The sequence below is a fragment of the Drosophila subpulchrella genome, chromosome X (assembly GCF_014743375.2).
Source record: "Drosophila subpulchrella strain 33 F10 #4 breed RU33 chromosome X, RU_Dsub_v1.1 Primary Assembly, whole genome shotgun sequence".
Classification (NCBI taxonomy): Eukaryota; Metazoa; Arthropoda; class Insecta; order Diptera; family Drosophilidae; genus Drosophila; species Drosophila subpulchrella.
Genome location: NC_050613.1, coordinates 28644293 through 28657490, shown reverse-complemented (window position 1 = coordinate 28657490; position 13198 = coordinate 28644293). Strand labels below are relative to the sequence as shown.

Here is a 13198-nt window from a genome sequence, read left to right as displayed (position 1 = left end):
CTAGGTAGCGGCTACTCAAACATAAATATCGATTGTTAATTAGTAAAAAATTGTTATCCATTTTGAAATTGTTTTAATGCTCGTGAATATTAATACTTCATGAAATTATTATTTTTATATGTTAAAATGTTAATAAGAATTTTTATTATGCATGCATAAATTAAATTAAATATTTCAAGTTATTCTTAAAATTAAAAGGAACATTTTCATTTTGTAAATAAGAAAATAGAAACTTAATAAATTCATTAACTTTTAGCCAATCTTAGGATTCAATAATTTCTGTACCAAAGTAATAATATCAAAGGTCTAACTTAATAAGTGCAAAATTAGAATATCTCTTCAGGATCTGCTCTTGAAAAACCTGGCAGTTCGCGCCTGGACTGCTCCAAAGCCTCCTCTTCCGGTGCCCGCCTCCACAATGTGGCGGGAAATCCACTCGGGGAGCTTTCCCCGTATACGGGCGTTCGCGAAGCGCTCATCCAGCAGATACACACAGGCGTAGTCCCTGATGTGGCGCACTGCCCTTCCAATGCACTGGTTCACCGCCTTGATGCACAGATTCTCGTAGAACTCGTTGCCGGAGCCGGGACCCAGCCTCTCGTCCAGGTGCCGCATTCGCTGCTGCAGCTCCGGCGACTGGCGGTTGGGATATGGCAGACCCACCACCAGAACAGCGCGGCCAAGATCGTCGGCAAAGTTCAGGCCCTCGGAGAGCTTTCCCCCGACGACACTCAGGAGCAGGGCGCCCCCTGAGCCGGACGCCTTTATGGCCAGCGCATACTTCTCCAGGAGCTGCTCCGCCGATCCGGAGACCTCCCGGAAAACGGTCTTCTTGCGGCCAATATTCTCAAGAGTTCCGCACTGCTGCAGATGTTGGTAAACCTTGTCCAAGTACTCGTAGGACGGCAGAAAGCAAACCACTCCGCCTGGCACCACTTGGCAGAGGTTTTGGAGGACCATTGAGAGCTCCTGGAGCTGGCGAGGAGTCATCAGTTAGGCAGGCAATATTGGAGTATGATTAGGAAAAAACCCACCATTTCCGGACTTGCCCTCTGTGCGAATTTAAAACACAAGGGAGCACCCCTTGGACCATGGGACACCACAAAGGGCAGGACCGCATCATCGGGCACCACGTGGCTGTAGAAACGCTCCACCAGGCGGTCCTGGCAGCTGGCAAACAGCTGCTCCTTCAGCTCCTGAGTGGGCTGCATGGTTCCACCAGCAACCACAATCTGCAGAGCATTAAAAGGTGGTACAAATGATAATTAATCTTCGACTTGAGGGGCTCACCGCTCTAGCTTCGCCAACGATATCGGCAAATTGCTCGGCAGGATCGAGCAGTAAATACTTCAGAGTTCCAGCCTGAGGATCTAGTAAAATCCGCCCATCCTCTGCGTTGCTGGTGAGGGTATCCAGGAACGCCAGCAGTGGTCTTATGGGTGAGGGAGTTACATCCACGATTGTCTTCTTTGGCGGCTCCTCTGCTTTGTCCGCGATTTCTTCCAGCTTCCTCTTGACCTGCTTGGACTGCTCCTTTTGCTTTTGCTCGCCGGCCAATCGCTGGAGGATCAGACTCCTCGCCGACGACATGGGCGGCTGATTTTCGCTGGGCCGCGGCTCCCTCTGCATCTTGGCCGCATGTCCCTGGACCTTCCTGGCGAAACGAGTGCGAGCGCAGAAGTCCAGGAGCTCACACAGGTCGATGTTGAAGAAGTCGCCCTCGGCGGTCAGCTCATAGGTGCGCAGCATCCTCGAGTTGTTGGGACCACCGTGATCGAGGATTTTGAGCAGCCGGCGAACTATGAAGATGAGTTGGTTGATCTTCAAGAGATTCTTGGTGCTGAAGCGCTTTTGAAACTGCTCCTTGTAGCCAGAGATCTCCACTCTGGCCCGCTCCAACTGCTGCCGGTTGATTTCGGCGCCATGCAGCTGGGCCAAACTGTCCAGAAGATTGTGGGCCTCGTCTACTATGACGATGGAGCCCCTGAGATTGATGCCCAGCTGGCTGCGGGCGGACTTCTGGAGCAGCAGCTGGTAGGGCAGTAGGATGAGTTGGGCCTGCTCCAGGGCGGACCTGGAGGCGTAGTAGGAGCAGGCACCGCAGGCGGCTCCCTCGCTGGCCAGCTCCTCGATGTCCAGGGGCTCGCTCAGGGCCAAGTCCCTCAGGGATTCCACCAGAGAAGCCGCCTTGAAGGGGCACCTACTGTTGGCCCCTGTGGCAAGGCGACTCTTCTTGCTGGGATTGGGCTGGGCCTTCTTGGTGGCCATCTCCAGGCATCGCTCGTTCATCAGGCCCACTTGCTTGAGGGCGCGCACCTGGGGATTCCCGCACAGCTGCTGCCGGGAGCCGAGTGAAATGCACCTCACCGACTGGCCATGCGGGGTCTTGCGGAGTTCGGCCACGATCTGCGTCAATTGGGAGTGGGTGCGACTGCAGAAGAATATCTGCACTGGGCGATAGCGATCCTCGGCGCTCTCCTGGGGTCCGTCTGCGGTTTGGTGCTCTGCATCCGAGTCCGAGTCGGAGTTGGGTTCCGGGTCCTTCTCGAGGTCCTCCTGCTTGGCGGGTGGCTGCCTCCTCTGCTTTTTATGGACCTTAGCCCGCTGCCTTAACTCCGCCAGCTGCTGCTCCTGTTGCTCCAGCAGCTCCTGCAAGTGCTGCAGCTTCCGCAGCTCCTCCCGCTGCAGCCTGGACTTTCCCTGGCTCTCCAGCCAATCCTTGGCCTGCTCATCCTCCTTCTCCAGTTTGGCCAGCTCCTGCTCCACTCCGCGAATCCTCGCCAGCATTTCCGACCGCACCAGCTCCTCGTGCCTCGCCAGCCAGGTGAGCGAGCCACAGGTGAGGGTCAGGGACTTGCCCGTGCCGGTGGGACTCTCGAAGATGCCCACCTGCCCCCTCTCCAGCACCTGGAAGAGCTCCTGCATCAGCTGCTCCTGGATGGCGTACGGCGTGTATGGGAACCCAAACTCCTGGGCGGTGGGCGTGGCCAGCGGCTGCTGCGGTGCGTACTGGGCCATTTTCCAGCATTTCTGGGGAAAATGGGGGAAAGCCGGAAAAACGACGCCAATTAAAAACGACGCGCCAAGAAAAGTTGATAGAAGAGAGGGGGAGGGGTAGGGAAATATACTTTGTCTTCCATTTATTCAAATATACCAAATGACTGGCTAAACGGTCACACTAAGATGTGTACTTGCTATAACAGGTGTGAAACTTCGCTAACATAGCCGAGACAGCTTCCTGACATTGCACTTATGCCTTACTTTTGGTATTTTTAAATATACCACGAACGGTCACGCTACACGCAGAGTGGTGGCTGTCTGTGCTTTTCGAAACAGTGCTTGGCCTACTGGCCGCCAGAGGGCGCCTCTCCGCACCTGCTGTTCCCACTATTAGCGTTAGCTGTGTGGGCGTTGCCCTTCGACTTGGAGTCCACAATTCGCAGTCCACAATTTCAAAATGTCAATTGGTGGTCACGCCCACCTCCCCTGCCCCCGCCCCCTTTCGTTGGCTTTGAACTGTTTCATCTTCTTTCTTTTTCGACGACTGCGCTGCCTTTTGCCTCTCTCTTATTCTTCTTCTTCTTGCTCCTCCTGCTTTATGTGTGTGTGTGTGTGCCTGTGTGTTTGTGTGCTTGTTTGTTTGTTTGTGCTTCGTTTGTCGTATAAGTGATGAGTCAATTAACCCAACATTCCTTTCCTGGAGGCCACATATTGCTTTAATTAAACAGACAAACAAAATTGCAGCAGCAACAACAGCAATATCGCACTACTTTTGCCACCATTTTGTTCCCGCCCCGCCCACTTGCCCGCCCCTTCCACAAATTGTGACTTTTGCCAAATAAATATTTGCATTTATTTCCACACAAAAGCACACGAACACCCACACACACACACGCACACGCAGCGCACAGCACACGCACACATGCAACCTTGAAACAAAAGCAAGAAGAAGCACCGTTCTGGGCTCTTAATTAAACTTTAATTACTTGTAATTAATAAAGTTGATTGATTTGCTGGCCATAAAATAAACGCACTTTATTTGTACTTTTTTGGCTTTGGTTCTTTTTTTTATTTTTGCTGTTTTTCTCCCCTGTTGCCATGTAAATAATGCACTTAGCGGTAATGGCGATTTTTGGTAGTATTTGATTGGTACTGGCTGCAAAAAATTCGAGTGTGAAAACCATAGAGCTATTAAGAGCCTAATGTTCAAATATATATTGTTGTGGGAAAGTTATTATGTATATATAACTATTTTCTATATTAGGGATTTGGGAAAAAAATTAAATAAATATTTTTATGAGAACTAAACGATTTAAAAACAAACAGATTTCGAAACTCAGCAAGAGGTTAATACCCGCACTTTGTAAGCAATCCCTTCACTCGATGGTCGAGACATCTTTTCACAGTCTTGCAATCAGATTTCCCGAACACTTCTCCTTTTCAGCAATTAAAGTCCCCTGAGCCGGAATTCTTTCTGTAATTATTTCGATGTATCCAGCAAAACCCCTAAAATCCCCCATTTGGAATTCCAAAGGGGACCCCGAATGTATGCAGCAATTTGCCTATTAGCTTTCAGAACTTTTTCAACAATTTTGAGGATTAATTCACAGCAGTAGTATCTCCTCGGAAGTTAAACATTCCCCGAAAAGAACCGGATTAATTGAATTTTGTGTGGATTATTGGAGGGAGAATTCTCTGAGATAGTGGCTGGTTTTGCAGCCCAATCAAGTGGTGTTTATAAAACTATTTATTGATAACACATAAATTATAAATTAATGAATTTTTCTTTTACTAAATGAATTGCATTATATTATATCTTAAATACCTTGTGCTCGATATCAATTTGTGATGGCTTCCCTTTGGGCTAATTTGAGTCAAATATTTGGACCTTAAGGGGCTCACTTATCCTCCGTCCGCAAACATTTAGATCCAACCACGATGGTCCGATGGATATGGATATGGATATGGGAGGACAATGCAAAATGCTGGCCGCAACATATGCAGACAGAGGGAGAATTGGGTTGAAAGTAGCTAAGGATATAGGAATACTTAGGGTCCTGGTCCTGGAGGGGCATGCAAATTACCCTGGCCAAATGCAATTGAAAGGAAGCGAAACAAAGGCCGCAGACACAAGTAGAAATAGAAACAGAAGCCGAGAAATTCTGCCACTGCACAGTGGAAAACTGACAATGGAGGTTGAACAATGGGCCAGAACTGAAAACAAATTTTGCATGCAAAATGCAACAAACAGAAATAGCATTTCGAAAACTGTCGAAATGGGAAAATGGCAATGGTAAAATGTGAGTAGGAGTAGGAGTAGGAATATCGCACTCAATAAAGGATTTCCACTTGAATGTTTTTCGGGAAAATACAATGGGTAAATAGAAAAACAAGAAATCAGTAAAATGCCAAACAAATGGCAATGAAACGAAGCTGCAAAACGAATTTTCTCTCATTTTTTCTATCTCTTTTGGTGGGTTGTATAAGCCGCAAACTTCAAATAAAGTGCGTTTCAGAAGTTTAAGCGAAACCTGAGCGAACAATTCAGTAGGTACTATGTGAAAAACAATTAAAAAGGATGGTAAATTCAAGGCTTTTTATTTATTTATTGTACACTGTTGCCAAAAGCTTAAAACTTAAGGTACAGGGAGGAATCGGCCATAGTTGCTAAGACTTTCGGCCGGACTAAATTATTATTACAGGCTCAAGGCTTTTTAATTCTATAAGAGATAAAGATTATGAAAAAGGGAATATGATAAGTAATCTGCAATTTAATAAAATACAAATATATTTGTTATTCAATTGGTAAGGATGCTCAAAGGTGTTAAGGAAAACTTAAGTAAAATGTAAGGTATCTAAAATGAGTAATACCATAACTAAATATAGATTATATACATTTGTTCTTATAATATATCAAATATCTTCGTGGAAAATGTGTGTATGAAAATAACAAGAAAATATGACTGACACTTACGGTTGCGAAACGCACTGTCGGCCTTCCACAGACGCATAGGAACGGATCCAGATACATAGATATATACGTATAGATGCAGTTTCCAGATTGCAGATACATCTGCGCGACGCATCCACACTTGATCGACTTCTGACTTAACGCAGCTCGGGCGTTCAGAATGCAATTTAGCGAGCCTCGCAAATCTCGCCAAAGGGAAGCGCAACAAAAATAAAAAGAAAAATAAAGGAAACGGCAAAAAACAAAAAGATAAAGAAAATTGGGATATGAGAGGGCAATCATCAAATAAATATGTGAGTGCCTCACAAAGTCCCGAGTCCTTTATTTTCCTCCCCGCCATTCGAGGGCGAATGTAAATAGAGGAGGTCCAAACAAAGGGAAAAAATGAATGGAAGGGAGATGAAAAAATCGAGGCCCCGTCAAAGTCGAAGTCCTTTGAAGATATTTGATACAAATTGAAAGCGATGATCTGGAAACGTCGAGTTTCTGGAGATGGTATCTCCACGGCGACGACGATGATGACGATTGTTTATTTGAGGGAATTTAATTCGCCAGATCGATTGCGGTAGTTGATCTTTGGAACGTAATTTGTGCGATTTCCAAAGGGGTATTCTCGATGGGTTCGATGGAGCTGGAGATGGAGTTGGAGTTGGAATCGGAGTTGATTCGAGTTGAGTTGGCCAAGCGAATGGAAGAATGGAATCGTGGATGAATGAATTTGAATCCGAGGAGGTGGCCCGCCATCCGCGATTATGGATTCATTGAAACGGAGTTGTGAAGAGTGGTGAATGGAAAAATAAGAGTATGCTAGCAGACAGGGGATACAGATACTACATATAATATATGTAGTATATATGGAATAAGAAATATGATCCACCTAGTGAGATATTTTTAAAGAAACAAAATGATAGGGCACTGATTGGTATAATCAAATATTTATCAAATCACATTGCTAAATTATAATTAATAATAACAATCAATAGAAATACTTATAAAGAAGAAATCAAATAGTATTTATTATATTATTTTATAAATGGTCCCTCCTGCTCCGTCCCTTTCGCCAACTTCCTCTCCGCTGGATATTTATGGGATTCCGATCAGGCATCACTAATACCAATCATTTGCCATCTGCGAGTCCTCTCCCCATCCTTACCAAAAAAAATACCCCTCCGAAAAGATCACCTCTCATTTTTTATAACTTCCGCTCGCTGGCTAACAAAAAATTGCATTAGGAAAAATCGTTTTGGGCACGCATGTGTCCTGCGTCCTGTGTCCTGTTTCCTCTGACCCTCGCCCACCCCTCTGATTTGATTCGTCCCCGATTTGCTGGATCTTTTTGTTTTTTGCACGTCGCGCGCCGCCCGCGACGAATTGAGCGTCCTCTTCTTCGGGTTCCCTCCTCAACTGCCTTGACTTGCTCGCTTTTTTCACCTCTAAAGGATTCCGGGGTCCTTTGTTCTCCTGCTCAGAGAAAAAAATGATCAGTTTGGAGTTGGTATTCCGGAATTGACAATTGGTATCCCCCATTGGAAACGTTTTAAGCGAATATTTCCTATATATCATCTAAGATCTGTTAATATTTTCATATTTATTTATTAATCTTGCCTATGATATTTTCACCTTTATTGACTACTTATATTTGCTATCATCTAAGAAATGTTAATATTAAAGAAATATATCCATTACATTTTCATAGAATTTTAGCGTTGCTTTTCCTGTAAATGTTTGGATGGCTTATCGGTATTGTTGCAACTTTTGCTTACCTTCATAATTGTAACTACTTTCGTTTTATTGTTACATATTTGTTTGTTTATTTTTTTTACAAATGCCTTTTCTATTTAAGCTGCTTTTCTTCTTGCTTTTTGCAGACGTACCTCTCTAGCTTTCATTGTTGTAACGGCAGAAGTTCCAAAATACTTGTTAAATAATAGTGGATTCTTTGAAATAGTCAGCAAGTTAACACACTCTGATTGTTAAGCTTAAAAAAGTTAATATTCTTGACTTGAACGATATTTTTTAAACGATAATATTATTGATTATAATATCATATGGACCATTGTTGCTCTTAGCTTATGCAATTTCTTTTATTTAGCTTGGCTTAGTTAACCACATCTTATTATATTGATATATGATATTATAATAGATAATATATGATATTATATTATGGTATAATGTTATAATAATTTTTAGTTAATTTTTTTTTTAGTGTGTTGTTGCTTTTTTACGAGCGTGGAACGTAGCATATAAACGCGGGTTTCTGTGCTTGCTTGTGTGTGTTCGCTGAGGACAACGACGACAGTTAGTCTGGGCAGAGCGGCCATCATTTGGGATTAGTGTTAGTGTGAGTGTGTCCAGGCGCGTGTGTGTTTGACCTTTTGCATCTGCCAGAGGTCGCTGGGTGCGAAGGGGCGAGGTGGAGGGGGACACCGTGCTCGTTACGGAGTCACGCTCGTTTTTAGCTGCTTCTTCTTCGGCCCCGACTTCCATACGAATTGAGATCCCTAAATGCTGACAAAGGCCACTAATTCAATGGCAATAAAACGGATATTAAATACACGTCGAACTCTGGCTACCGACGAAAGTCAGCCGAAAGGGAAGGGAGAAAGAGGGGGCGGGGGCGATCACCCCCATGGCTGCCGATCACTGTCCCACTCCTCCCCTTTCTCATAATACACTGTCACTAAATATAATACATTTCTAAATACTCTCCATCAAGCATTTCTCAACTTTCTAAGTACTTTAAACATTTTTAATATTTTGAATTTACGTAAAATATAATTATATATGTTACAGCTAACAATATAAAATAGTTCTATGAACTAGAAAATAAGAACTTAAATTAAATTTTTAACTTTATTTTAAAGTACCAGGGGACTTGAAGTATCAAAAAGCATAAACAAAAATACCTTAGTTTTAAAAAATTGAAAGGATGGTAATTTTTTTTTATTGTGTATCTCCACTCTTTCTATTTCGCCGTGCATCGTTTGCATTAATAAATTAAAAATCGAGGAATCTGGATGGGGGAAATGGTAGCTAGAAAAAATGCGTTCAACGGTTGCTTCTGCTGCTTCTTCTCGCTCCAACTGCTCTTTTGTATATTTTTTATGAAAGAAACAGAAAAATGTGGCAAGAAATCGGTGGGATATACCCTGTACACCTAAATTCGTTGAGGAAATGATGAACTTGGTGTTAGGGATCAATATTAGAGTTATAACGTTTGTGGCACATCCTACCAATTGATAAACTATTTGCTTTTCGCCTCCAAAACTGTTTCGTTTAAAGGTATATTTTTGAATGATAAGACCATTTAATATTTTTACCACTAAAAATAAATAAAAAAAGAAACACCAGGGAATCTATCGCTTCGAGTAGCCCTTCCTTTCCAGCTTCCCCATCACTTTTTTATGACCCACCATCCGAACCGATCACTAATTCATTTTTCTAATTTTCCAAATGTCCGAGAAAAAGGTGTGCGGTTCACCTTGTGTGTGGGGTTATCGGAAATATCGGAGGGTCCGAGAGTGGCGACCGATTCATTATGTGCGGTAATTTATGTGCCGCTGTCAACTGTGAACAATTGCGCGGCTGCAACTGGTCTTCAATCGCCCGTTTGTTTGTTTCACTCCACCCCGCCCAATTTTCCACTTTTCCTGTGTCAAAGGTCACTCACATCGAATCAGGTGCATCCTCTCTGCCCGATCGGGCTTCATAAATTAGCCATTACCAACCAATTATCAAGGCAGCCGTGGACAATGGGCTGGAAAACTCTGGGGGAAACCCCGGGAAACCATCAGGGAAAACAGGAAGTTCTCGCCTCTGTGTGTCACCGCTCTTTGTTTCTTAAGGAGTCCCATTCCCAATTCGCATCCGAGTACGTATACCATTCCACGGCCAAGTCGAAATCCGGTAGCCGACTCTTGCCCGGATTCTCATGATTTTGCAGAGAAAGAAATACACAGCACTAAATACCACAGCTTGGGTTATAACCCATCAAGGCTACATGATATTATAATAAATTACAAGTTTTGTGGACATCCTCATCATCATCCGCCTCGCCTTACAATCAGAATAACAATGTTTTCTAATCATTCTTATCAAAAAGCATCTATCAATAAAAATATTTGTGAGTATTACTTTATAATTAAACAATGCTTTTTGATTTTAAGTAATTTGTTCTAAACAATCCTTTTTTTAATATTATATAATAATAACTCAAAGAATATTTCTTTATCAAAACAGTTCTTCTCAGTGTAGCTACTGTGCGGCCACCACATGGAAAATGGTTCGATTCCTTGCGCAAAAAGGCGGCCAAAACATCGATGACAGGCGCGGGAGGGGGAAGGGGCCAAAAGGACGAGGGCGAGTCCTTGCGGAAGTTGACCGGATATTGAACAGTCCTTATGGCGATGGACGGGGTCCCGAGCTGAGCACTTACAGGTGGGTGGTCCACCTGGCAAGTCCAATTCCACGGGATCTAACAGAATAATCAGTGAGGAGCCTCCGCACAGTCACCCAATTATTTTATTAATGGTAAAATGCAAACAAAGAAAGTATATAATATGTATTATATATAAAAGTATACCTTTAATAATAAATCCCCTTTTATAGGTGGAGTTGTGTGGTTCATATCGCAATAAAATAAAACATATGTATTTGCTTATAACTATTGAATCCTATTTCGAATTCGTGTGGAACAAAATAGAGTTACATGAATATTCCCCAAATATCCCACGACTATGCATTTGAAATGTTAGTTAAATACGATTGAATTGATGGTTTTTCCTTATGTTCCCAGCCTCTTAAACGATTTCCCAGGGTTTGTTATCCCATTCGAAACGAAGCTCATGCTCTATGTCGCACACCCCGTGACCCCGACTGCCCCGCCTGCCATTAAGCAAATCAAAAATCATTAAACTTGACCAAACCCCCCCTTCCAAATCAATCAAATCGGACAGAAGTAAAACAGATGCGGTGGCTCCGGAGTTTTCCCCTCGCTTTTTGTGCCAAGTGACTACCGATTCGATTCTGGCCAAGTTAAGGGCGACCACCCTGGGCGCGGCCAAGCAAAAGTCCGGCAGCAAATCGGAGGGGGTTACGGGGGGTAAAAATATGTGTGTATAAGGAGGAGGAGGATGGGGGAGGAGGAAGCTGCAACCGGTCGCCGGTCCCGAGCTGTCTGCAGCAGTTGGAACCTTTGGTCTCGACCCCAACTTCAGGGATTTTCTCCAACCTTAACATCTTGGCTGCAGCTCGTGTGGCAAGTGCCTCGTTCTGTCCTTACACTGCGAAAAGTTCGGAACTTTAGAATATGAAATAAAACAATAATTAGTTGGTTATCATTAGTTAATTAATTAACTATCATTAAAATTAAAAGAAACATCTCTCCAATGATTATTTGTACCTTATGTACATATAGCAATTTCTCATAGACACTTCCTTAAAAATGATTATAAGCTATTCTATAAAGATTGTTGAACTCTAAAGTTCTAATTTTTTTGGATGACAAATAATTTTATGATTTCCCTTTCGGCTTTGGAATATATTTTCTCTGTGTGTACTTTATTTCCCCATTCCCCTGCCCCCTCGCAGATGCCATGCTGTGCCGCTTATTAATGACACACAATTTTTGTATCATTTACGGGTCACAATAATGTGGCCCGCTTTTCGATCGCTGCGTTTCTCCGGCCCCGAACTCCAGACTTCAAACTACAAACTCAGAGCTCCCAACTCCCCAGTTACCAGCTCTCAAATCCCGATACTCAGTTCCCCATTCCCGATTTCGTTCTTTTCGGGGCCTGCAGTGCACAGAAGCGCATTCTTTAAGCTCCCTGCCCGGCCATAATTTATTATGCGAGAAATCTTATTCACGTGACTTATTTGCTTCTGAATGCCGCCAGAAGAATCGAAATCAGCGACGGACTCCGAATCCGAGTCTGAATTCGAATCCGAGCCAGAATTGGTAACCAACTGCAACTTGACCAGATGACTCACTGAGGAACTTGGAAAGGGCAAAACGAGAGGGCAGAGGGAGGGACCCAGCTAGATAATGGCGGTCGCCTTGATGTGGGTCCGATTCCAATAAAAATTTCGATACCCACACACCCAGCAAAACGATCCCGCGAATCCCATTGGGGGGCAAAAAATCGAGAAGAACAGTATTTTTGTGACGACAGCGGGCAGGGATCACAAAATTGGATAGTTAATTCGGGAGAGAGATGTGGTGTATTTATAGAACTGGCAGATAAGTGGGATCTCTCCCACATGAAGCTCTGGAAATATTTCAAATACCTAAAATCATAGTTATATAGATTAGAGGCATATTATAGTTATCCAATCTATAATATTAGGTTCTTCCACTTTTGGTAAGTAAACGGTAAAATGAAGAACCCTAAACATTTAACTATTTCTGAAAAATAAGATGGTAAAAATTGTGAAAAGAAATATTAAGTAGGGATTAATTGAAATAGTGAAGTAATTTACATATCGATTTTCATTTGTACACCTTATAGATCTTAGGGAAGTTATATTAATTATAATTTAATTTAAGGTTTCCTTCTATCGCCAGATAGGGCATCATAAAATTCGTTATCTTTGCAACTGCCCTCACCTTTCCCATTTAATATTATTTTTCTCGCTTTGCCTTTGCGCTTTGCTTTAATTTATTTTCATCTGGGGCCGCGTGCGATTTTTATGCTCATTTTTGTCGAAGACATTTAATGATCGCATATATAATTTGAGGGAATGCGCATATGCACAGCCGTGTCTCAGTCGCAGTCTCGGTTTCTGTCTTTCTGTCCGATTCCCCGGCATTATTGAAATGAGACTGTGCGGATCGGTGGATCTTTGGATCTCGGGACCTCTGGATCCTCGGTTCTTCGGTTCTTCGGATGGGTGATGGAGTTGAGCGCTGTCCCTGTCGCTCCCCTTTCGCTGCAGTTGCTCATAATTTTATGGGAGCTGCTTCGGCAAATACACTCGCTAAATTTATGTACATTCCGATTCCGACCCCCCTTTAATATCCATAACCATGTCCCAAGCTGCCCCCGCCCCCCCGGCACACAGCCAATTTGCATACCCAAAGGGGGAGTTTTGACCTTTTAGTGACGACATTTTAATACTCTTTTGGGGCTTTACTAAATTCGGCAAGGTTTTAGAATTGATAACTATTTACATGTTGAATAATAGTTTTATTTCCAATATTACCAAAAATATTTCCAGTTTTAGATA

General features: G+C 43.3%; 1 protein-coding gene across 1 annotated transcript; it reads right to left on the bottom strand.

The window, feature by feature from the left end:
* Positions 1-157: 157 nt before the first annotated feature.
* LOC119557721 (ATP-dependent DNA helicase DDX11) lies at positions 158-3108 on the bottom strand. The gene is made up of 3 exons (XM_037870602.1): positions 1291-3108; positions 1035-1232; positions 158-975 (listed from the first exon to the last, which is right to left on the bottom strand). Exons 1-3 carry the CDS (start codon positions 3016-3018, stop codon positions 340-342), a joined length of 2562 nt encoding a protein of 853 aa, XP_037726530.1. The 5' UTR covers positions 3019-3108; the 3' UTR covers positions 158-339.
* Between the last annotated feature and the right edge of the window lie 10090 nt (positions 3109-13198).